The 27334-nt window shown below is 38.8% G+C and overlaps 2 protein-coding genes across 2 annotated transcripts; one reads left to right on the top strand and one right to left on the bottom strand.

Annotated features, from left to right (window-relative positions):
* Positions 1-3350: 3350 nt before the first annotated feature.
* Positions 3351-4452, top strand: LOC145050296 (uncharacterized). Its single transcript, XM_078998571.1, has 2 exons — positions 3351-3603; positions 4151-4452. The coding sequence occupies exons 1-2, from the start codon at positions 3351-3353 to the stop codon at positions 4450-4452; spliced, it is 555 nt and encodes a 184-aa protein (XP_078854697.1).
* A 1488-nt stretch (positions 4453-5940) lies between these two features.
* LOC145053796 (calmodulin-binding protein 60 B-like) lies at positions 5941-8157 on the bottom strand. The gene is made up of 8 exons (XM_079001899.1): positions 7956-8157; positions 7791-7866; positions 7653-7705; positions 7060-7553; positions 6755-6915; positions 6482-6682; positions 6278-6398; positions 5941-6197 (listed from the first exon to the last, which is right to left on the bottom strand). The coding sequence occupies exons 1-8, from the start codon at positions 8114-8116 to the stop codon at positions 6145-6147; spliced, it is 1320 nt and encodes a 439-aa protein (XP_078858025.1). The 5' UTR covers positions 8117-8157; the 3' UTR covers positions 5941-6144.
* Between the last annotated feature and the right edge of the window lie 19177 nt (positions 8158-27334).

Raw genomic sequence — 27334 nt, 5'->3', positions numbered from 1 at the left:
TGTTCTTCAGACTCGACGAGTTCATGCCATGCATAAACTCAAAACCACTTCTGAGGTCAGATATGTTCCACTCAATCATAGATCTGGCCTCCCCAAGCATGATAATCACGTAAAGTCTAAACATTGATGCTCAAACAACATCTATTTGCTCCTATATGATGTTTTAGCCCCATATTTCATAACCCATGGTCAAAACTCCCATGAATCCTCATAAAGCTTGAGGAATAAAGCTTCTTTAGACCTCTATGGATCCCATTCCAAGCCTCATCACAAATAGGGACGAAATGGACATCAAATCTAACCAACAAAGGGATCAAGAAACCCTAATCCTCCATGTTCATCATAACAACAGAAAGGGAGCCAAAATATTACCTCCAAAGTGATGCTCTGAGCTCCAAATTCGAAGAATGTCCACCTCCCTTGCTTCCTCTTAGATAGAACCTCCTTTGCCTTGCCAAACAATGCTTCAAAGGTTAACAATGGCCTCCTCTCTCTCCCAAAACGCTCAAGATCTCTTTAGGGTTTCTCTCTGGGGTTGGTGGCCGCAAATGACGGCCATAAGCCCCTTTAAATAGGTCTCAAACCCTGGAAATTAGGGTTTCATTAAACAGCGTGGACTCGCCGAGTCCACCCTTGGACTCGCCGAGTCCAGACCCAAACCTGCATGCATAACCGCGATCCTACTCGGCGATTTTATACTCCAACTCGCCGAGTCTCCTCACAACACCCAAAAAAATAAAATAATAAAATAATACATGGGAGTCCGGATGTTACAGCGTACCTACAATACATTGTATATCTATACAATATATTGATTATAGTTAACAACATCACAAAAAAAATGATAATAAAATATAGTAATACTAACTGAGCAACCAAGTGTGACATACAATAACTCAAACCGATCATTAGCATTTGTTTGAATATGTGTTAGCGTGTTGGGATTATGTTTGACCAAATTGTGGAAATAAGCCAGAAGTTTGGTAAAAGAATCCTCTTTGGTGCCCCTTAACAACAACAGTGCATATTGCTTTGCACGTCAAGCCTGATGGTATGAGATACTGATTTGCAACTGTGCATTCATATCATTAACAATATCTTGTCCCCGATATACTCTACTATAATCTTCAGCCAAAACATCAACAATATACTCACCTAAAATATGTTTGTTTGCTTTTCGATGATTAGGTTACAACATTGTTGAAGAACATGTGTGTATGTCAACAAATATATTCGCCTGTAAAAGTCCACCATAATTTTTTATTCCTTTTGATCTTAATAACCAAGAACAATTTTTCCCAACACACACAACCTCATACCTTGATTTGGTCGATTTACTTGTATTCGTCTGAAAACCTTCTTGAAGACATTTTTTCCCAATCGTCCGTTTTAGAAGGTCTTTGTTATTAAATATATAGATGCATTCCATCTTTTGATTAGAGTCTACCATCTGTGATGGGATGTTTTCATTAACATTAATTGGACATGCTGATAGAGGGAGCATATCATAAAAAAGGTTATCGGGAAACTTAGCTTTATGTTCATCACCAAGTCATCTCCATCAGAATTGCTTTCTGAGTCGAATATATCTAAATCCACATCAGCAACATCAACAAAATCCCTGTAACCATGTAGATTTTCATCTTTTTGAATCATAACTTTTTTCTTTTTACGATCATCTACTCTACCCCCATTGATAACCTTAACTTCTTGTTAGGGAACGTTAACATAACAGCCACCCACGTCATTAAGATATGTACCAACATCATCATCGCCAACGTACTTGTAATTTTCAGGATCCACATAGTGAATAGGTGAATACATCTCATTTACATTTTCAGCAACACTATGAAACTGATGTACACTAGGAGTCATGAAATACCTATTTGGTTGTTGCTCCCTTTATCGTTGGATAAGTTAGCAACCGGCTTATTTCCTCTCTCACCACCCTTTGTAACCGCATCACCTTCATCAGCCACCACAAACACTTTCACAACCCTTCCTCCAACTGATTTGATTACGTTGATCAACATTCTAACATCATTGTCTTCAACTATGACTATATAATGATTCAATTCAGGATGATGGAAACGAAGACTACTTTTATATTTATCTAACAAACCGGTTCTTATTTTCACCAAATATATAAAATCACTATAACTAATATACTTGGAAAATATCAAAGCGAATTCAGAAATTCCTCCATGTGGACATACATATTCCAGATTTGTCTCTACAAATTCTCACCTCCTGTCAGTTACAACGCAAACAAAATATTCATTCATTTTATTACAAAGGTTTTAAACAAATTTTCCAAAGAAATAACTTTTAAACTAATAATTCTTTGCAAGACTTTATATATAATATGGTTGTTTTGTAGCCAAACCTATCATTTTCGTAGTCAAAATAATAATAATAATAATAATAATAATAATAATAATAATAATAATAATAATATTTCACTGCAAAATTGCATATGAAGACCAGAGTAAATCACAGATGAAGTTCATCTATGAACGTGGGTGGTGTGAGGGGGTATTTATAACTGGAAAAAAAATCATCCGCGAATGTACAACTTTCAATGCATGCCCATCTTTTAAGCATTTGCACATTCACAGATGAAAGGCAAAATCACAGATGGCCCTAATCCATCTATGATTTTAATGGCTATTTTTGTAATTTTAGGTTTTTTTTTGCTATTTTCTACAAAAGTATTAAGAAAAATAGCTATATTTATAATTTTCTCTTTTGTTTTTTATATGGACGACCTTTTTATTAAATAACAAATATTTTTTGAAAAAAAAGTATATTAAATAAACTATCCTTAATTATCAATCCAAAATATTCTTCAACACACTTTACCTTTTAACTAAACAAACTATCAATAAAATAAAATCTATTAAAAATGTTTTCTTCCCATGCGTAGTTTGTATATTTTCTTTTGTTTTTTAAACTAACTTTGTAAAGCAACTCAATCGCTGTTTTTTGCAGTGATTTTTCATAAGGCTGGAGGGTGTGGCTGCGGTCTGGGGTTGCGGTTTGTGCCATCTCAGTCGCGCACACCGCCCCCACTGCGGTTTTGGGCAGTTTTTGCCGTGGTGCGGCCATTTACAACCGTGCAATGTGATTGGTTGCAGAAGGAACGGTCAAATATTCGACCATTGGATTTTTTTTCCTTTTTGCTTTTCTTTCCTATATATACACAAACACTTCATTTCTTCATACAATACAAACCCTTCTTTCTCAAATTAAAAAAAATAAAAATAAATAAAAAAAATTACCAATCTCTCTAAAAAATGTCATCTTCTGAAGAATTTCATTCTATTTTTTATGTCGTTGCGTGTGCTCAAATGACGGAACAAACATACGATGCTTTATGCAATAACGCAGCTGCAAGTTCTCAATGGAGAACACGAAGATATATTTTCAGAAATCGTGAAGAAGCCAACCAACGTTTAGTACAAGACTATTTTCAAGATAATGCCACTTATCAAGGGTATTATTTCCGTAAACGCTTCAGAATGTTCAAAGGTTCATACGAACGTATAGTTGAAGATGTAACGAGGGAGTGTAGTTTTTTTCAACAACGCTACGATGCTAGAGGTACACCCGATTTCACTCCCTTACAAAAAAATACATTGTCGCACTTCGTCAGTTAGCATATGGCATTCCGTCTGATGTGTTAGACCAAAGTTTTAGGATGTCTGCTAGGATCGCACGAGACAGTCTCCACTTTTTCTGCCAAATTGTGATTCAGTTTTATGGTCCAAAATATTTACGTAAGCCTACACGTAATGACATCTTGCAATTGCAAGCTCATCATGCTAGTGTGCATGGGTTTCCTGGAATGCTAGGAAGCTTAGATTGTCTCCATTAGGCATGAGAAAATTGCCCTACATCATATCATGGGCAATTTACCCAAGGTGATCATGGTCACCCAACGGTCATACTTGAAGCAGTTGTATCACAAGATCTGTGGATTTGGCATGCTTTTTTTGGTTCTCCTGGTTCGATTAACGACATCAACGTTCTTAATCGTTCACCTATATTTAACAACATATACGATGGATCCGCACCAGATTCTTCTTTTAAAGTGCGTGGAACGCCATATAAGTATGGTTATTATCTGGTCGATGGAATATATCCTGAGTATGTCCACATGGTTCTAGACGAAAGAAATTCAAGAGTGCTCAAGAAAGAGTTAGGAAGCATGTTGAGCGTGCTTTTGGAGCTTTGAAGAAACGATGGTTCATATTGAAAAAACCAGCAGTTCATTTAGGCGAGGAAAAACTTCAAGAAATCATGTTTACATGTCTCATATTGCATAACATGATTATTGAAGACGAAGAAAGAGCGATATGTGCGTTTGACGAGGAAGAAACCATACCAGAGACACAACCCATAGAAATTGGTGGCGAAGAGTATGACACAACCAATAGAAATTGGTGGTGAAGAGTATATGAACAGGATAGTAGAGGTACGTTGCACTGAAACATTTCACAATTTTCGCAATGACTTGGTGAAACACATTTGCGGGGTTCAAAGCATTAAACTTAATTTGAATTCACCGGATGACTCTTAAGACGAGTTCTCGGATAACGACTTTATGTAGTTTGTTTTAGTTATTTTATTTGTGTTTTTTAAGTTTTTAGGATTATTTTAATGTCATGTGTGTGTGTGTTTTTTTTTGTGTAATGCAATGTAATGTTTTTTGAATTTTCAATGTAATGTTTTTTTTAATTTTCAAGTAATGAAAAATTATGTTTTTTATTAAAAAAATAAGTTTTAATTAAAATAGCTAAAAAATAATAATAAAAAATAAAAATGTGGCACCACTCCCTTGGTGTGGTAAGAAACCACACTTGTGTAGTAAGAAATGACGTGACGCTTATGTGGCGGTGAGGGGAGTGCGGTTTCGGTGGCACCACTCCCTCCAGCCTAATGGTAAACCCACTTATCTACTTCTAAATCTACACATTTGTCTAACCCTAACACACTTCAAATATTGAACTTAATTATTGGAATTTTGAGCTAAGAGAGTCACTTAATAATAACTTTAAAAATGAGAGAAAATAACTAATCTAACCAAATTTCTTAATGACATCTAACTTTTTAGCCAAAATTTAGGATTTAATTCAAAATAACCATTGAAATCTAGGTGGTTAAAATGGTCTACTTTGTCCTACCTTTATTTACAGTTTCGGCTTTAGTATATAAAGATTTTTTTTTCATTTTTCACTACGAAACCGTAGACGAAAAAATGGTCTACTGTTTCCTCTGAGAAGTCTACTGTTTCTCAAAGAGTAGATTAAAAATGGTTTACTGTTTCATCTAAAAACCTACGTTTTTTTTTTGGCATTTGACTACTAATTCATGCATTTTGACTAGTATACTATACCTACTATATATTAAAAGAAAAAACTCTTTTAGAATAAAAGTTAGTATTTTTTTCATCTTGTTTTTCTCTCAAAAATCATAGTTGAATTCAAGTGAGTATTTCTTATTGTTGATTATTGATTGAAGATGGTAGTCAAAATGCGTGAAGTAGTAGTTAACTTCTTACAATATCAAAAAAAAAAAAAAAAAAAAAAAAAAACCCTACAAGTTTTTGGACGCAAAAGTAGATAATTTTTAAGCTACTCTTTGGGAAACAGTAGACCATTTTTTCATCTATGGTTTCATAATGAAAAATGAAAAAACTAAAGTCGAAACTGTAGGCAAATAGGCGAAACAGTAGGTCATTTTAACCGCCTACAGTTTCGATGGCTATTTTGAGCTAAGTCCTAAATTTTGGCTTAAGAGTGAGAAGTTATTAACGAATTTGGTTAGATTAGTAATTTTCTCTAAAAACTAATGAGTTGATACATAAAATTGATTTGTAACTTTGTAAAACTGATTTATATACTATCACCGAACTCTTGTGGTGTAGGAACATTGAAGTTTAGGCAATCCATTTTTTTCTTCTTAACAGACTTAGAAGGGTTCTTGTGACCCAAAATGTTTCTCATATGATACACTTTAAACATTATTACCATGGAAATTCAAAAAAAAAAATCCAAAATGTTTATTATATGATACACTTTAAACATCAAGATCAAAACGATGCATGTAGGAGAAGCTTCTTCACCTCAACTCTACCATTCTTTATTCTGAAAAATTAGAAAACGGATCCAACTCTGCCATTCTTTGCAGTTGATCTGTACAAAATAAGCTTTTCTCTATAAAGCAACAACAAATACTAATAATATTATACCAAAAAATATCAATAAGCTTATACCTAAACCAGAAGTTGCAACAGGGTCAACATGAAGATTAGTTTCAATCACTGATAAATCATCCATTGGTAACATCCCCTCTAAATCTTTATAAACTTGTTGCTTCAATGCTTCCACCATAGACTGCAAACAACATAACATCAGTTCAATGCTACAAAAGTAAATGATTAGAAAGACTCGAGGTATGAAATTATAATTATACAAACCTTCTGGAAATCAGTAAGCTCATTAATGGAGAGATGATATTCTCCATCAAAGGTTGCACCCACAACCTCCATAACAGAATTGAACAAAATCCCAATCCCATCTGCAACACATCTGTACATGTACACCCTCTCATCTAAAACACACGCCTTTGCATGCTTGATAATCGCCTTCCAATTGTTGTTATTCGGTCCACCAAGTACCTTTATTATCAAAATTATAAAAAATATATATACATACTCACCTTTATCCTTAAATGAAAGTATGTATCTTACCCCATATAGTGAGGACTCATTGGTATTATACACTTGTAGGAAGTCTTTCACTGTATATATTTTGAGTAATGCCAACTGGCCATGCAAAACCCCATCTTTTGCTATCTTTTCCAACCTCCATATGTCATCACTTAATGATGGAGGATGGTGTTTTTTGTATACTGCATCAATAAATAATATTACTGTTCCCTTTGAATCAAGAAGCTCGTATCATCACAAATATAATAGCAGACTGTTTGTCAGGTCTTGACTCAATAAGCAACTATCAAATAGAAGAGATATATAAACATAGAATGGGGACTTACACTCTCCTCGTTGGTCTTTTACTATGAAAGCTTGGCTTCTTGCTTCTCTGATTCTGACTCCAGGAGTGGCATTTTGGACTTTTGCCCCTAACCTAAACTTCCTGCTCCTCCTCCAGCTTGAATTATCAGTAAAAACTACATTTCCTAAATCAGCAACTCCATCTTTCAGAGTCAACACCAGATCCCCTGTCAGCAATGGCCTTTTGCCATCTCTTGCAGATACAACTTTGGAATCAAAATCACTCTCAGACCAATCTTCATTGTCATCAAAAGGGAAATCACCATCAAGAGGAACAACCACTATCTTCTGTGAAGACAAGGGTCCAGATGACACAATCTCATTAGAAATAGCATCAAATAACCCTACTTTTATACCACTCCTGTCCTCAGATTCTATCCTATTTCCAGTGAAAAATGTAGGAAGCAGCCTTTTGAGGAAACGAAGCTGCAGGGATGTAGTTGTACTACGCGTATCAAGTGCATCAGAAGTAGATCTATATAAGAAAAATGAAATGCAAGCATGCATCAAAATCTTATAATTGAAATATATAAGTGTAGGCCCCATGAAAATGAGATAGAGATAGAGATACAACCTTGGTGATGTGCCAAAGATCTTTTGAAATGCACTCTGCACTCCATCTTGCACCTATCAGAAAGAATGCAAATGTTTATTAAATTAAAGGATCTTATGAATTCATGTTTTTAGAAAGAAGACATGGTAAAGGTAGTACCACTCCTCGAATTAATGGTTCCAATGTTGCCTCTAACTCTTCACGAGAAACTCTCTGCAACACGTTTCTAGCATAACTGCAAAAGAAACAATCACATCAAGAATATTTGAAGATAATCAAAGCTTGTGAAGTTATTGGAAATTTTACAAAATCTGAATCACTCACTTTGAAGACCCGATTCCCTTTGATTCCTGATTAGAAAATCCAGAACTATTCCCTTCTTCCTCCCCACTAAAGGGTCGTTTTGGCACCATCAGACACAAACAGATAAAAACTAGTTTAGGAATCAAAGCAATGTTAACTGTAAACTGTCGAATAAGGATCATGCTTTTATATGGTGAAAATGATAGGAAGATTGTTTGAAACTTCCAAGTAAATTACCTCTATATGTGTACCTCAAATGTAGGTGTGGGTCTGTCATATAATTAAATACAAAAGTGTAGGATCCAACACCATATCATTTTCTTGTTTGTCTTTTAAAACAAAATCTATGTCTTTGACACGTGGCCTGACAACAAGATTTCTGAAATTCCTACACTTTTTTAGTAAATTACCAAAACAGAATTGTCATAACTTTTAGTTTATATACAGCCTTTCATTCTAAAAAAAAAAAAGTCCATAGATTTTATGCCATTTTAACGCTGAAAGTTAATATAAGGTGAGTTAAATTGTTAACATTATACTATCATCGGACCATTTTCAAACACCGAAAGGAACCTTCCCTAACAGTTGAACAGTTATACTCCCATCTAGAAACGAGTATTTACTCATTCTCTTTTCCAAAAGTAACATTATATCAAATTAGGTAGCAACAATGAAAGTTCCAATAATTCATATGTGATGTGTAGTAATTTCTTCGCTCAAGAAGGACAAAATTTTCGTGAAAACCGTTTTATCATACAAATAATGTATTGTAGGGTTTAAAAATCCGAATCCATAACCGTAATTAGCCCCACTACAAACAAGTAACTGGGGGGAAACAAGTGTAGACGAGAATGAACGCGTACCTGCTGCGTAGATCGTCGAAGATTGCAGTGCTAGGGTTTTACAAGGAAATTTGTTAGAAGTTGCAGAGACGCGTAGATTCAAATTTTTAACTCCATTTTTTACAAGAAATTAAGAAAGACGAGTACGTTGTATAAATTTTTTACACATAAAAAATATTAAACCTACGGATAAATAAAGATAAGTAGTTGAAAATGTTAACGAAATGTAGTTTTAATTAAATTAAAAATATAATGTTCGATAAATTATGTATAAAAAACCCTTACTTTTATAACATCATCCAATAACTTTTTTTCACAAAAAAATTATCCGTGTATATTTTTTCTGATAGTTAATCTTTTAAAAGTTTCTTTTATTAGAAACTAGATTTGAGACTTGTGTATTATATGAATGAGTTGATTTAAAAAAAAAATTAAACATTAAAGTGTAAACAGAAAATATTTTTTTATTTACAATTTTAAAATAAGAAAAGAAATGTATTTATTGCAATTTAATATCATATATATAAATATACGACTTTAATTTTAAAAACCGAAACAAATCAAAAATTCACAAGTGGATAATCCTTCTTAATAAATGAAGGTTTTTTTTTTGCCACATGTCAATCTTTCATTAGTTTTGATACTTGTCATTTTGTAGTATTTTTGAAATAAATTAAGGTTTGCATGCATACCACATATGCCCTGCGTACTAAGTGTATGTACAGTGTAGTAAGGCGCGCCCTACTATGCTTAGCGTACACACATGTACGCACGACATACTCACCCGATCCCAAATTTCACCAAAATGCCACTTTGGGCCCTTCTCACTCTTTCTTGACTTAGGGACAAAAAATGCAATATGATAAAATTATAAAGTCCAAAAGTAGAAGTACCTTAACATCGGGATGTTACATGGTTAGTACGCTTAGCATACTAGCCCGTTAGCTTATCGCGGGTTTCACCCACGTATACGGGACATACATGGAGTACGCATGACGTATGTGGTGTAGGGGAAAACCCTAATTTTTAGGGTTTACACCTTATTCAAACATCATTATAGCACCTCTTGGACATTTATTGACCAACCTTCATCATCTTATGCCTTGAAACGAAACCTTAGGTGCCTCTTGTGAATTTTGAGTTTGTAAGTGAGATTTTGGTGGTTTTTTAGTGAAAGAAAAAGAAGAAGAACTATTGGTGGTTGCTTTGGAGTAGCTTGGGCTTGTAGATCAAGCTTCATCGTCATCATTTCAAGCCATTTGAGGTATAAAGTAATCTACTTGATGGTTCATTATGCTAGATTTAGTTTTAGGGCTTAGTTTATGCATTTTTTTGGGTCTTTTGAGTTAAAGTTGAGCTTTTGATCTACTCCAAAAGCCATGGATGTTAGATCTTAGCTCCATTAAGGCCCAATGTTCATAAAAAATTAAACTTTATGGAGGATATTGGTCCATGAATGTGTTAAGATCTTTATTAAGCTCCTTTTATGAGCTTTGAGTCCCATTAAGCCATACATGAGTGTAAAGCTGCCAACTTGACGTATTAAGTTACCCTTAGGGACCAGATCTGAGAGTTTAGCAAAAGATCTTAACTGTTTAAGTGCTTAATGAAGTAGTTTAGGAGCATGAGGTGTACGTTGGGCGTATGAGCTGAGTACGCCCTGCGCACGCAGCATATGGACGTTTGGACTTGGCAATTCTCGGTATTAGGCCATAGTTGGGCTTCTACAATTTGGACCTTGTTTGGACCATTAGACTTCTGTTTTGGGCCTTTGACTAGTATATTGGGTTTCCTTAGGTTTAGGCCCATGATGGGTTTGGGCCCAATTTGGAATATTGGGCCATATTGGGCTTTGGGTTGCCATTTAGAATTTGGGCCTTTTGAGTAGTTGGGTTGGGCCTTGGTTTTGGGCCAAGTGAGATAAAGGCCTAAAGGGTAAAATGGTCTTCTACCCTATTTATGGGCTAAGTAGCTTAGATTCTTGGTTATGGGCCGAGATCCAATTATTAATTGGATATTATTTTAATGATGATAGCACGGGGATTTCCGGACTAGCAGACCGAGATTCATTTGAGTGTTACAGCAGCTAGAGGTGAGTTTCCTCTCTGTGTTTAGCGGGTCGAAGGCACCAATGTTGGCCCATGGTTATTATGCTTAGGATGTTAGATGTCTGCATGACTCTTGCATATGTTTTGTGTTGATATGTTTACGAGGCAGGGCCTGATGACCATTATGTATGCTATTTATCTTTGTGATTATTGCATGTGTTATGTGTTTATAGGCTTATATGTTTATATGTATACCGGGCGGGGCCCGATGACTCATAGAATTATATACCGAGCGAGGCTTGATACCAGTCGGGGCCCGATGACTAACAAATTTGTATACTGAATGGGGCCCGATGTCGGGCGGGGCCCATTATATGTTTATTATGTATGGTATGTGGTATTTTGGGGAACTCACTAAGCTTTAGGATTACGGTTTTCAGTTTATGTTTTCTAGTACTTCCGGTTCGAGGGAAGAGCTCATGATAATTGTCGTACACACACCACCTTATTATGCATTTTATGTTGCTCTGATGTTTTGGGATGTAGTTGATACACTTTGTTTCACCATGGTTTTTTTGATGATGTTTTACATAATAGTTTTATTAATTTAAAAACGAAAATTTTTGGTCTTAAGTTTTGGGAAGTTACATTGACGATGGGTTGGGGGAAGATTCTTGAAGATGAACTTTTAATCTAGGGCTTCACTAGAAAATTCAGAGAGAACAAAATGGAGGAGATGTTACAAATAGGTGCTCTTGTCGTTGATTCATTGGATGCCGGAAATGCTAGGGCTTGTTAGGAAAATATAACCCAAAAACTATACAAAAGAACAAAACCCTAAAATTTTTGACTGAGGCTTGTGTTTAACACACTTTCCTTAAAACAAATTCGCCCTACATGAGTGTTTGTTTCCCAGGATACAACAGTAGAAACAATTCCTCTAGATTACCCGAACCCTCATTTGGCCGGGATTATACCTTGGTTGCAGCAAGAGAGAAAAGATGAAGCAGAAACATAAGAGATGAAGAGTATCTCGTTTCATTCGGTGTATCGAATCAGTCACATAGGCGTTGTATTTATACAACTCAATGTAACTTATGTAATTAAAACGAAATCGTAACTGACACAATTAAATAAGGCACTTAATCAAGAAATCAAAATCAAAATTTGGCTCGTATCTGCACCCCCTACGTGCGTAGGTAAGAGAGAGTCTTGGTTCTAATAAGTCTTACTAAGGTATTTAGTCTTTGTAGTTATAAACCAATTTCATTTTCATTATCCCACCAATGTGGGATGAGTTTAAAACCTACTTAACTCCTTTATTTTCTCTTCCAATTGCCCTACTTTGACAAGTAATTTCTCATTTATTTTTAATCCGTTTTGGACATGTGATATATCGAAATGAAGATATCACGAAGGAGAACAATAATATATAATCAATAGTTCGTTTTGATTATATTTAGAGTCCAAAATTTGTGCTAAAAATGGAGGAAATCCATTTTTGGAAATTAATAAAATTAATTTTCCAACACGACTGACAGTGATAAGGAGGTTGTTCTGGTCGGTGCAACAAAGAGAGAGAGAGAGAGAGAGAGAGAGAGAGAGAGAGAGAGATGATGATGATGAATGATGTTGTTTGAGATAAAGCTCTTTCCCAACCCAGATTTCCTTTTTGAAATGAAAAAAGAAAAATCACATTTTTGGTTTAAGGAGAAAAAGAACACAAATCTCCAAACATGAAGAATCTTATGATGAAGATGACAACACTTTTGTTTTGAGAGAGAGAGAGAGAGAGAGAGAGAGAGAGAGAGAGAGAGAGAGAGAGAGAGAGAGAGAGAGAGAGAGAGAGAGAGAGAGAGAGAGAGAGAGAGAGAGAGGGCCATGTTTATTATTAATAAAATATTAAATTATATAGAAAAAACCTAAAAAAATATATCATAAGGACATTTTAGTTTTTTTAGTTTTTCGAACGACCAAAACCACAAGCAAACTAACTAAAAATGACTACAAAACCAAAAAAAAATCTAGATCGAGACTAAACCCTATTAAAAAATACATACCACAGTGATCAATTTTGCAATTTTGTCTACTCTTTATCTTTATCATATAATTTATAAACTACACCCATATGATTTTACATTTTTTAAGTATAATAATAAATAAAAAATGATACAATACTATTTTATGGTAATGTATTTTAATCTTTCGTTTTTTTATTTTGAAAGATTTGATAATTACTTTTTTATGAAATGAATATATATATATATATATATATATATATATATATATATATATATATAATACAAATAAAAAATAAAAAATAAATTAATATACTCATATGATTAAGGTGTAAATTTAATTATTATGAAATGCAATGACCAAAATGGACAAATCTAAAAGAAAAATTAAAATGTTAAAGAATATTAGAGTGACCACACAAAAAAATCACCTTCTCCAAAGGTAAAAAAAATTCATAAGCTCTTTTAAATAGTAAAAACTAAAAAAAAAAAATTAAAAAATTAAAAAATTAAAATTAAAAACTATCGATGATGTTTTTAGAACATCAGTAATGACAAGTTCAAAAAGAAAGTTGAATAAGATGACAAATTTAATTGTCATTAGAATGAATCTTTGTTATTATGAAATTTTATCTTGACATTTAATGGATTTTAAGTTCAACTGTCATTGAACTCTTTAATGAACTTTCTGAAGTTCAACGTATTCTATATTATATGAAAAAATTGATAGAAATATATTAAATTTATAATCATAATATCACACTTCATTGAACTTTATCGTGTATTAGAAACTTAGAGTTAAGTTTGGCCAATTTTTTGAAATATAGATATGATTCCAAAATTTATATAAATAAAATTAATTTTGCAATTAAAATATATCATTTCATTGCATTGAATATTAAATGTTAAAATAAACATAATCCTCTCTATCTTTCTCATGATTAGAATTAGCCATAAAAGAATAAAAATTCAATAAAATGTCTCTTTTACATTCGTATGAAGTAAACATGTAATATTTTCTCTATTCATGATTTATTTTCAAAATATGGTATTTTCCATGTAATAAAACAAACCCCTAATGCAAAACATAGATGGGACTTGACTGTGATTTCAAAGGAATTTCCTCTTTTCTACATGGAACATGATATATTCTTTATTATTTAAGATAGTACACTTTTTGGTAAAATACATTATTTATTCTTTGATGTATGATTTAAAAATACATTTACTACCAATCAAGTTTTTAACAAAGACAAAATAGATAAAAACGATTTTTTGGGGGTGAGCCGCATTCGAGATGAAGAATAAATGTTTAATGTACTATATTACAAAATATGTTTAATTGTATTGTCTTCTTTTTCCCTTTGAGATTTAAATAATATACCATAGTTGTTGATACGACAAAACTAAATATGCATAGCTTTGATATAATTACTTGTAAATTTGTTACTTCTTATGTACAAAAGAAATATGATTTTTGATTTTATGTATAGTATAAATGGTTATAGAAATAGCATTGTAAATGATATTATCCAAAATAAAGTAATTGGACATATTTATAATCCATAAATATTATAATTTAATATGTTTCTAATCTTTAATTTATTATTACGAGAAAAAACATTATGATTAGAAAATGTTACAACCGTTAATCGTATAAAAACATTGTTATACATGATGTGTATATATAAGTACAATTTTTAAACATATCGGTATGTATACGTAATGTATAAAATGTGTTTATGTATAAAAATAACATTTAAATATAAAAATATATTTTTTTACATTTATATATATATATATATATATATATATATATATATATATATATATATATATATATTATACATGATGTAAAAATATTATTTATACCTATAAAAATGTTTTTTTTATTCTTAAATATATACGAAAATACTATTTATACAAACAAAAATATTATGTATACCTATAAATATGTAAATAAAATATTATTTATATGTAAGAAATATATTTATACATATTATATAGATTTTTAATAATGTGTTTATATAATAATAAAAAAATAATGTTAACAATAATAATAATAATAATAATAATAATAATAGTAATAATAATAATAATAATATCCTTCCAGTATGTTAGATATTATATAGATAAAGTAATGAGATATATACATAAAAATTTCATCTAGCTTGGTGGTGCAAGAGGCTTCCATTCAGGTAGAAAAGTTCCTACCTTGATCACTAGTTCATTAGATTCCCTTCTTGTCCCAAATTAGTGGTTTTCAAGCCCTAAAACCTCAATCTCCATGTGTTTATGCTCTATGTTCTAAAAGGACTTCAGAATTGGACCTTATGGACATCTTAGAAGTGTAAAGTCTCTGTGGTTGGAGTTATTGAGGTCCCTATTGAGTGTGTGACCTCTTAAAGAGCTTGGATTTGCCTTTTTGAGCTTATAAGGCCATGCATGCTCCTAAAGTTTGCAACTTTACGTGATAAGCATGCCCTAGGAGCATAGATATATGGTTTGGAAATATTGCATGTCTCATTTTTGGTTTGTATGGGGAGTGGGTCGAAGGGAATCGGCGAGTCCCAAAGTGGAACTCGGCGAGTTCTATGAAGATGGTCTTAGACTCGGCGAGTTGGATGAACAACTCGGCGAGTCATATGAACTGTTACTGAGTAAGAGGGGTTTAAGTGTTGGAGGTCCAACCCTTCGTATCTGCATGCGGAGTTGGCAATTTAGCGTGTAGCAATAGTCCCAGAATCCCAAATCCTCAAAAAGGATGCTCTAGTGAGGATTTGGAAGCGAGTAGGAGATCTGCTCGTGGGGGCTCGGCGAGTTGTTCTTGGACTCGGCGAGTCGGATCGCGAGTCGGTTCTATAGTCCCAAGTAGTGAGTTAAGGGTGACTCAGTGAGTGGGAGGAGGGACTTGTCGAGTAGGACCGGATTAGTAGGAGAAGGACTCGGCGAGTCTGTGCTATGACTCGGCGAGTCCAGTCAACTGGAAAGTTGACTTTGACCAAGGAGTTGACCTTGGACCATGGGTGGGTCGGTCATTTGACCTAAGGGTATTTATGAGTGGCTAACCTATGTTTATGATTCATAGCCGGAGGATTACCGGTTCAGCAGTCAGGCGCTTAGCAAGCAGACTTTCAGTAGCTACTTTTCGAGGTGAGTTACCTTCCGGTAACAGTGGGTCTACGGCCACAATTTCAGCCCACCAGTAGGAGTTGTATGATTAGATGATTGTCTCTATGATATTCATCTAGGGTTGCTACTACCTGTGATATGTTTATGTGCTAGTATGATATGATGCTATGTGCTAGTGACAGTAGGGGAGATAGTCCCCAGATTACCGGTCGATAGGGCCGAAGGGGCAGTCATGCCTAGCCATGCTAGATAGATTATGTGATACGTGTTATATGGTAGTAGTAGGGGGTGAAATAGTCCCCAACATCCGGTCGAGAAGACCGAAGGGGAGACCAGCACCCAGATATGCAAGTCAGTATCCGGTCGAGAGGGCCGAAGGGGAGGCCAGCACCCAGATATGCTAGTTAGTATCCGGTCGAGAGGACCGAAGGGGTAGGTCGGGCACCCAAATATGTCTGACAATATATGTATGATATGTGGTTATATGGTATGTGGTACAGTGGGGAACTCACTAAGCTTCGTGCTTACGGTTTACAGTTTTGTTTTCAGGTACCTCTTCTTCAAGGGGGGAGGAGCTGGCGCGATAGCGAGACATCATACACGCACATTGTTTTCCGCACCATGAGTCATTCAGAGATCACCAGGGGCATCCTTGAGTCGACCCCCATCATTTCCGGGTCGATCAAGGAAGGGATAGTTGAGCTGATGGAGGACCGCCTCAGGGCGTTCAGGAGTAACATGGCATCTGGCCAGTCAGGATCTCGCACACTGTCCTTTAAGGACTTCAAGGGCAGTGGTGCGCCGGATTTTCACGGGGCGAAGGACCCCATAGCTGCCAGGTGATGGATTGCAGACATTGAGTCTGCACAGTTGACTAGCTTCTGCCCCGAGGGGTCGAAGGTAAGATTTGCAACAGGATGTTTGAGAGACCGAGCTAGAGATTGGTGGGAGTCCGTCGGTGACTCGTTGGGAGCCTCGACTGTTGACGCTATGACCTGGTCGGATTTTGTGACCAGGTTCAGGGCAGAGTTTGCGCCGGCTGTCGAGCTTCAACAGGTGGCCAGGGAGTTCTTAGATATGAGGCAGACGACGAAGACTGTGGCAGAGATCACCGCCAAGTTCTGGGAGAGAGCGTTGTTGGTGCCCCAGTACGCGGGTGATGAGGATATGAGGAGGACCCGCTATCATGACATGCTACGAGCTGATTGTAGGCATGGATTGGTTGAGCCCTAATGGGGCGGTGATAGATTGTGCACAGCAGCTGGTGCGGATCTGGACCCTAAGTGGGGGAGAGTTGGTGATCCACGACGAGAGGCCACAGCGTGGACCCACAGTATGTTCAGCAGCGAGAGCTAGGCGCTACCTTCAGCAGGGTTGCGCGGGATATGTTGCGTATGTTATGGATACCTGGGAGGCGGGTAAGGCGATGGTGAGCGAGGTTCCAGTGGTGCGAGACTACGCTGATGTGTTCCCGGAGGAGCTTCCTGGAATACCTCCAGAGCAACAGGTAAAGTTCAGGATCGACCTAGTCACTGGTGCGGCTCCGATAGCCAAGGCACTGTACCGGTTGGCTCCTCCCGTGATGCAGGAGTTGCCTACGCAGCTGCAGGAGCTGTTAGACAAGGGATTCATTAGACTGAGCAGTTCGCCCTGGGGAGCCCTGATTCTGTTTGTGAAGAAGAAGGTAACGGTGAAGAACCATTACCCACTCCCGATGATCGATGACCTCTTTGACCAGTTGCAGGGACCATCTTGGTTCTCCAAGATCGATTTGCATTCAGGTTACCATCAGATGAGGGTCAGAGAGGAAGATGTGCAGAAGACTGCGTTTCGGATGCGTTATGGCCATTATGAGTTTGTGGTGATGCCGTTTGGGCTCACCAACGCTCCTGCCGCATTCATGGACCTCATGAACCGCATGTGCAGACCGATGTTGGATCGGTCTGTGATAGTTTTCATTGATGACATCTTGGTTTATTCCAAGACGCAGGAGGAGCACGAGGAGCATCTGAGAGAGGTTTTGGAGACCCTGAGGAGGGAGAGCTTGTACACCAAGTTCTCCAAGTGCGAGTTTTGGTTGCGCGAGGTGCAATTCCTTGGGCACCTTGTCAACCAGAACGATATATTGGTTAACCCGGCCAAGATAGAGACCGTGATGAGATGGGAGGTTCTAAAGTTTCCATGTGAGATTCAGAGTTTCCTGGGTTTAGCGGGCTACTATCAGAGATTCATTCAAGACTTCTCCAAGATAGTCATACCCCTGACACGGTTGACTAGGAAAGTTGTGGTCTTTCGATGGGGGCCTGAGCAGCAGGCAGGGTTCGAGGTTCTAAGACAGAGATTGTGAGAGGTGCCAATCTTAGCCCTGCCAGAGGGCGTAGAGGATTTTGTGGTATATTGTGACGCGTCCATTTCGGGGTCGGGCGCGGTACTGATGCAGAGAGGGCACGTCATTGCCTATGCTTCGAGGCAGCTGAAGCCTCACGAGGACGAACTACCCGACGTATGATTTAGAGTTGGGGGCGGTGGTCTTCACCCTCAAGATTTGGCGACATTACCTCTACGGGGTTCGGTGTACCATTTACACGGACCACAAGAGTTTGAGGTACCTCATGGATCAGCCGAATTTGAACATGAGGCAACGTCGGTGGCTTGATGTGGTGAAGGATTATGATTGTGAGATCCTTTACCACCCGGGAAAGGCCAATGTGGTGGCCGATGCGCTTAGCCGCAAGGCGGCGCCGATTAGGGATATTTGCATGAGGATGATAGTGGTAACTCCGCTTTTGGAGCGGATTCGGGAGGCCCAGCAGGAGGCCCTGAAGGAGGAACATCGGAAGAGTGAGCGTATAGTGGGTCAGGTTTCCTCCTTCGACTATGAAAACAGGGGATTATTGACATTACACCGCAGGGTGTGGGTGCCATACCTTGGAGGCGTGCGCCAGATCTTGATGGAGGAGGCGCACAAATCCTGATTCTCCATTCATCCCGGGGCGATGAAGATGTATAGGGATCTTCGTCTGGACTATTGGTGGCCCTACATGAAGCGGGATGTGGCTTGGTACGTCGAGCGGTGCTTGACCTGCAGGAAGGTCAAGGACGAGCATCAGAGACCGCACGATAAGATGCAGCCGTTGGATATCCCGTTGTGGAAATGGGAAGATATTACGATGGATTTTATCACGAAGCATCCCAGGATCGCGCGAGGAGTGGATTCTATATGGGTCATCGTGGATCGATTGACCAAGAGCGCCAATTTTATCCCGATCCAGGAGAGCATCTCGGCCGAGAAGTTGGCCGACATCTATATCAGGGAGATAGTGGCGCGACACGGGGTGCCAGTATCAGTGATTTCAGACAGAGATGTGCATTTTACTGCAGGTTTTGGAAGAAGTTTCATGATGAGTTGGGCACTCGTCTGCATTTTAACACTGCCTTTCACCCACAGACAGATGGTCAGAGTGATCGGACCATCCATACTCTTGAGGATATGTTGCGGGCATACGTGCTAGATTTCGGTGGTAGTTGGGATACATATCTTCCTTTAGTTGAGTTCTCATACAACAATAGCTACCACGCGAGTATTGACCGTCCTCCCTTCGAGATGTTGTACGGACGAAGATGCAGGACCCTGATATGTTGGGGTGAAGTTGGCCAGAGGGTCATGGGGAGCACGGAAGTGGTGCTCAAGACGACCGAGAAAATTCAGCAGGTTCGGAGCAGGCTTCAGACTGCACACAGTTGACAGAAAAGTTATGCCGACAAGCGCCGTTCAGACTTGGAATTCCAAGTCAGGGATATGGTTCTTCTGAAGGTGTCGCCATGCAAAGGCGTCATCCGATTCAGAAAGCGAGGCAAGTTAGGCCCAAGGTACATCGGGCCATTCAGGGTTGTAGCCCGGGTGGGAAAGGTGGCTGTGACATCCCCAAAATCACGGCCAGAAAAGACCGATTTTTTTTCTATGCTTTGTTTGAAAATCAGAGTAACATTTTAAATAAAAGTGTTGCGGAATTTGTCCTAAAGCAAAATATGATAAAGATTTATCAAAAGCATTTCCATAGAAATGTATTTCATTAAAAGACTTGGGATGTCATGTTTGTACATATCAAAAGCATAAACAGTACAATATAAGTCTTACTACATTATTTCATATCTACAGGCCTATATCCATAATCCCTCGTCCAAACATCAAATCTATGCTGCAAGCGTCACTACCTGTAATACATAAAACTGAGTGGGTCAGGCTTGGGAGCCTGGTGAACACATAGAGTTTTCAACCCACAATAAATAAGTTTATTAATTTCATCAATCAACAAATAACCCGATTACCCGTTCCCGTTATACTCACTTTACGTCCCTAAACACCTATCATAAGGGACCTAGCCTAAGGATCATCATCGGGATGGACACTACTGCTAAGGGAATTCCTCGGTAATAAATGTCCTAAAGGCAACCATGTGGGGGATGGAGTACACCGGTGAACACATCGTTCACAAACACCTACAGGTTGCGAGCCTGTTAGTGTTCCACCGGACTGTCTAGAAGAGTCCGTGGTTGTCATCCATACTCCGCTAGATGACAGAATCAACAACATCAACATCGAGGCCTCTCATCATTTTATCACACATCACCTATTACATCTACCCATGTTTTACCCCAACATTTTCGTAGATATAAAATACATATACAGTTTAAATCATTGAAAACATGTATAAAAACGTTCATCCAGCATAGATAGCAAGTATTCAAATAATATGCACACATAACACGTAATTTATATAAAACACTTCATATCTATGTGTAAGCTGAAAGTAACTATGCACTCAGTTGATTAGGTGGTGACTCGGTACTCGGACAACACTTCGTTATCTCAAAACAATTTTTCTCTCGACAAAACCTAGTATCAATATAACTAGGGTTTAGTCTAACGTTAACCGCGACTAATTAATAGTCTATCTATCTATTATTATTATTATATAAGCGTTAAACAACGCTCTATATAAATCATAATAATAGCCCAATTAATTATTTTAAGGGACCTAATAACATTACTATAATTATTTAAAAACTATATTTAAAATAGCGTAGGCGTAACTCACTTACAACGGGTTTTAAAGAAAACTGGGCTCCGCTGGAGCAGCGTTCCCGAGCCGAAAGGCTCTTCTTCTCGGAGCCGTCGGGCGCTCCGGGGCTTTCGCCTCGTGCTAGGGAGGTTCCCTAGGCTTTTCGGGGGGTTTCGGGGCTAGAGAGAAGTTCTAGAGAGAGGGGGAAGTGAGGGGAGGTGTGAGGAATGAATGGAGGCCTCACCACTTATTTATAGGGGCTGGAGGAAGGTTCTCGTCGTAAATTTTTAATATTCACGTCATGAGCCAGGCTGGCTACAGCCAGGCGCAGCCTGGTGCTGACACGTGGCATCGCACATAGGGTGGAAATCAGCCGATTTTTAAAAATTCATAACTTTCGCATACGAACTCCGTTTTCGACGTTCTTTATATCCACGCGTAGGTAAAAACAAGTCTACAACTTTCATTTATACTTCGTCGGCTAATTCTTGACCGATCTCAAATTTAACAGTAGGAAGAGTTTAGACTGCTAAATGACCGCGAAGAATTCGTAACTCCTTCATACGGAATCCGTTTTCGTCTAGCTTTTTACCGTTGAGTTCCTATTAATGAGATCTTCAACTCTCGTTTAGGTCGCGTAAGCCAAAAACCGCTCGAACTAAAATTCGAGTTTCGGGTCGTGCAATACTATGTCAAATCTTAGAAAATTCATAACTTCCTCATACGAAGTCAGATTTGGGCGTTCTTTTTATGGATGTTCTTGGTTTAACATATAATACAACTTTGGTTTAGATTACTAAGGCTAAAAATTCATCCATCGTAAATTCATTATTTACGTCTCCCGGTGCCGTGCCGGTTTTGCCGTAAAACTTCGACGGGCCATAACTTCTTCGTTATAACTCAAATTTCGGCGTTCTTTATATCCCCGAAATCCTTGTTTCGACCACTACAAATTTATGTAAAGATATCGGGCTTATCTCACACTTTAATTTTGACGCTTATTTTTATCTTTTATTTATTAAATATTTATAAATACATAATAAGCATAAAAATTCACATAATTCACATAATACTCAAATATTTCTTCTTTATTACTTCAAAAAGAGTTACAATAGTTGACCTAGACTATTACATTGACAAATATGCTTAGCCCTGAAACCCGGGCGTTACAGTGGCGTATAGGTTGGATCTGCCAACCGAACTCAGCCAGATCCACAACACTTTCCACGTCTCTCAGTTGCGGAAGTGTTTGGTGGACGACTCGGTAGTGGTGCCTTTGGAGGATATTCAGGTCGATGACAGCCTGAATTACATCTAGCGGCCTATGGCAATCCTCGACGGGAAGTCGAAGGATTTGAGGAACAAGAGGGTGGAACTCGTGAAGGTGCAATGGCAGCACCGAAAGGGATCAGAGTGGACTTGGGATCCGGTGGAAGAGATGATGGAGCACTACCCCGAGCTATTTCAGGATCGAGCAGCAAACTTCGAGGACGAAGTCTAAAATAAGTGCGGGAGATTTGTAGCACCTGGTTCCTTGTACGTATTCCTTGTAATTAATATTTCTTAAGTCATTCATTTTGCCTTGGACTCGGCGAGTTGAAGGACCAACTCGCCGAGTAGGAGCGGGATGAGATGCGGGGTCTAAGCTTTGGACTCGGCGAGTAGGCCCTGTTAGGGCAAAAACCCTAACCTGGGTGTTTTCACCTTATTTAAGCCCTCTAACTCAGCCTCCCTTGTCCCTAACACTTCCAGAAGAGCTGTAGAGCGAAACCCTAGCCCCTTTTTGTCCTTGTGAGTGATTTTGGACTTGTGAAGGAAGTTTGAAGCTTAAGAGAGGAAGAAGGTGGTGGAAGAGTGCAAGGAAGGGAAGTAGATCCGACATCTACCCTGCAAGAGGCTTCCATTCAGGTAGAAAAGTTCCTACCTTGATCACTAGTTCATTAGATTCCCTTCTTGTCCCAAATTAGTGGTTTTCAAGCCCTAAAACCTCAATCTCCATGTGTTTATGCTCTATGTTCTGAAAGGACTTCAGAATTGAACCTTATGGACATCTTAGAAGTGTAAAGTCTCTGTGGTTGGAGTTATTGAGGTCCCTATTGAGTGTGTGACCTCTTAAAGAGCTTGGATTTGCCTTTTTGAGCTTATAAGGTCATGCATGCACGTAAAGTTTGCAACTTTACATGATAAGCATGCCCTAGGAGCATAGATATATGGTTTGGAAATGTTGCATGTCTCATTTTTGGTTTGTATGGGGAGTGGGTCGAAGGGAATCGACAAGTCCCAAAGTGGAACTCGGCGAGTTCTATGAAGATGGTCTTAGACTCGGCGAGTTGGATGAACAACTCGGCGAGTCCTATTAAGATTGCCTGGAACTCGACGAGTTGTTCTTCAAACTCGGCGAGTCATATGAACTGTTACTGAGTAAGAGGGGTTTAAGTGTTGGAGGTCCAACCCTTCGTATCTGCATGCGGAGTTGACAATTTAGCGTGTAGCAATAGTCCCAGAAACCCAAATCCTCAAAAAGGATGCTCTAGTGAGGATTTGGAAGCGAGTAGGAGATCTGCTCGTGGGGACTCAGCGAGTTGTTCTTGGACTCGGCGAGTCGGATCGCGAGTCGGTTCTATAGTCCCAAGTAGTAAGTTAAGGGTGACTCAGTGAGTGGGAAGAGGGACTTGTCGAGTAGGACCGGGTTAGTAGGAGAAGGACTCGGTGAGTCTGTGCCATGACTCGGGGAGTCCAGTCAACTGGAAAGTTGACTTTGACCAAGGAGTTGACCTTGGACCATGGGTGGGTCGGTCATTTGACCTAAGGGTATTTATGAGTGGCTAACCTATGTTTATGATTCATAGCCGGAGGATTACCGGTTCAGCAGTCAGGCGCTTAGCAAGCAGACTTTCAACAGCTACTTTTCGAGGTGAGTTACCTTCCGGTAGCAGTGGGTCTACGACCACAATGCCGGCGCACCAGTAGGAGTTGTATGATTAGATGATTGTCTCTGTGATATTCATCTAGGGTTGCTACTACCTGTGATATGTTTATGTGCTAGTATGATATGATGCTATGTGCTAGTGACAATAGGGGAGATAGTCCCCAGATTACCGGTCGATAGGGCCGAAGGGGCAGTCATGCCTAGCCATGCTAGATAGATTATGTGATACGTGTTATATGGTAGTAGTAGGGGGTGAAATAGTCCCCAACATCCGGTCAAGAGGACCGAAGGGGAGACAAGCACCCAGATATGCTAGTCAGTATCCGATCGAGAGGGCCAAAGGGGAGGCCAGCACCCAGATATGCTAGTTAGTATCCGGTCGAGAGGACCGAAGGGGTAGGTCGGGCACCCAAATATGTTTGAAAATATATGTACGATATGTGGTTATATGGTATGTGGTACATTGGGGGAACTCATTAAGCTTCGTGCTTATGGTTTACAGTTTTGTTTTCAGGTACCTCTTCTTCAAGGGGGAAGGAGCTGGCGCGGTAGCGGCACATCATACACGCACATTGTTTTCCGCACCATGAGTCATTCTGGGATTTTGTACTATGATAGTTGATTGTTTTCATATTTCGGTTTTCAGACACGATGTATGTTATGAAATGGTTTGACCAGACACTGTTTTAATTACAATTGTTTTCTAAAGTATTGATTTAAAAAGAAAATTTTTGGTCGTTACAAGTTGGTATCAGAGCCCTGGTTTGAGGGATTCGGACACACCTTCGGGGGTGTCTGAACTCAAATCAAGGGATTAAGGAATTTCAAAAAAGAAAAAGTTTTCTAAAGGATTAAGTAAAGAGTTTTAAGAAAGAACGAAGTGTGTGATGTGCGCGACCGGCCAAGCTCAAGTAAGTATTCCCCAAAGTACCCATACAAGTTTATGTTATGCTTTACAGTTTCAGTAGAACGGCATGCTAGAATAGGACTAAGGATCTAAGAGTGATGCCTTATGTGCTTGCTTTATGTGCTTCAGCTTATGAGAATTGCATGCTAGTATTGAGTAGACAGTAGTAGGATAGCCTATTTAAGTTATGCCTGGTAGTATGAGCGTAGCATTATATGCTAGTTCAGCTTCTCACTATGAGGACAGATTTGCTTGAGTAGCTTTCCTACGTCCGAATGCAGCTTGCTTTGTGCTTTGTGGGACTCTGAGTGATGGGAGTTAGTCATTAGGTGAATACGTCACATTACATGTGATCAGGGTTGAATAATCTCAGAGTGTTGGATTTAGCCCTATTGCGCAGCTCTTGTTTGAGTCTAACCGTTGTAGGGACGAGTATGTTACTCGAAGGATTATTTGAGCCTAATCACATGTGATGGTATTCAGGTAATGGCTAATTGGCATTACAAGGAAGCCTTCAGCAGCTGAGGACCGATTTTGGTGGAGTCAGAGATTTTCCCTAGGGAAAGCCTAGAATGGGAATAGCAGTGATTAGCAGTAGTGAAAGGGATCTGGTGGAGTCGAGGCAGTCCTTGAAGAAGGTACGGATAGATGTAGAAGGTAGTATGGGCCCGTACTACTGAAAGCAGAGGATCCGTACCCGAACTAAGGAAGGCCGAGACAAGACCGGGGAACTTGAAATATATGTGATCCCTTTAGAGGTATCAGTATCACTAATGGTTGTCTGTGTGTATTGCAGAATGGTGGTACTACGTCAGAGGCCAGCGGGTGGCAGTTTTGGAGAGGGATTGGGTTCGGGATCAGGATCCGAGCCAGTAGATGAGAGGGTACACGAGTTCATCGCATCAGAGATCACCAGGGGCATCCTTGAGTCGACCCCCATCATTTTCGGGTCGATCAAGGAAAGGATAGTTGAGCAGATGGAGGACCGCCTCAGGGCGTTCAGGAGTGACATGGCATCTGGCCAGTCAGGATCCCGCACACTGTCCTTTAAGGACTTCAGGGGCAGTGGTGCGCCGGATTTTCACGGGGCGAAGGACCCCATAGCTGCCAGGCGATGGATTGCAGACATTGAGTTTGTACAGTTGACTAGCTTCTGCCATGAGGGGTCGAAGGTAAGATTTACAGCAGGATGTTTGAGAGACCGAGCTAGAGATTGGTGGGAGTCCGTCGGTGACTCGTTGGGAGCCTCGGCTGTTGACGCTATGACCTGGTCGGATTTTATGACCAGTTTGCGCCGGCTGTCGAGCTTCAGCAGCTGGCCAGGGGGGTCTTAGATATGAAGCAGACGACGAAGAAAGTTATTTTCATTAAATGGCATGGCTGCCACAAAGGATTAGGGCACTATACTGTTAGCTTGGGGAATGCAAACGATGAGTTCCAGCTTACATCTTCCAGCATCGATCATGAAGGCGGGTTGCCAAGAAAATACACAACTGAAGGTCAAGGTATTAAATGTTACTAGAACTGTTACTCCTGTCTTTACTAGATCTTCAATATCGGAAGATTATTTGATTTATAGTTCGAACTTTCAGGTGCACAAGGAGGCATATAACCACCGTTAGAGTGGTATAATCTTCCTGATGGGTTGCCAGAGGGATTTTCTGGTAAAGAGGGGGAGAAGAAGGGTGGCAGTGGTCGTACCCCATCAGAGATGATAACAAGGAGATGTCTTTTTTTGTTTAGAACATTGATCGCATGTCATTGCCAAGCAATGTTAAGATGTGTTTTTTGAGAAGATTGATCCTAAAGCAACATCGACCATAACCCAATTGACTCGTTCCAGCTATAGATTTTGAAGTTACCATGGTAGTCTATTGTTAACCTCCTTATGATCCCAAAGCTTAGATCTGTAGCATTAAACTACCACCCATCACTGAGCTAAATGCACCAAAATCGTTGAATACTCCGATTCTGCTACTGTTGTAGGAGGTTCTTCCATAAGCCCACACATTTTATCCAGGATCAGGATTGGGAAAGTACACACTTGATATTTCTGGGCCATCAAAAATGTGTTAAAACGTTAATGTTGTTATAGCTCAAACCAAAATACCCAGATTCAAAACTTCCTCTTCTTAAAGCAGATACCAAGTGTTTGAGAAGGCAAAAGAATATCTGTTGGGTAATCAAAACTTTGCCAAAGAATCAGACCTCTTTTTTTCTTCAATACAAGATTACTTGCATTTAGCAAGACTACTCTATTGACATCTGTTGATGTTGTGTTTGTTTCCCACACGAGCATTCCATCCATATTAGTCAAAACCATGGCTTTGTTTCTCATAAATGTCATATTGACAGGTGTGTCAGTTGGCTGTCTAGACCATGGCGCTTTCCTTGGAGTTTGTGAACCAAATTGCAAACCAACATGCATTGCTTTGGAAACTATAGAAGCTACAAGTGTAAG

The sequence above is a fragment of the Lactuca serriola genome, chromosome 5 (genome assembly GCF_051521515.1).
Source record: "Lactuca serriola cultivar US96UC23 chromosome 5, Lser_US96UC23_V15, whole genome shotgun sequence".
In the NCBI taxonomy this organism is placed as follows: domain Eukaryota; kingdom Viridiplantae; phylum Streptophyta; class Magnoliopsida; order Asterales; family Asteraceae; genus Lactuca; species Lactuca serriola.
The sequence above is the reverse complement of the archived record's forward strand: the minus strand, read 5'-3'. Positions and strand labels throughout refer to the sequence as shown.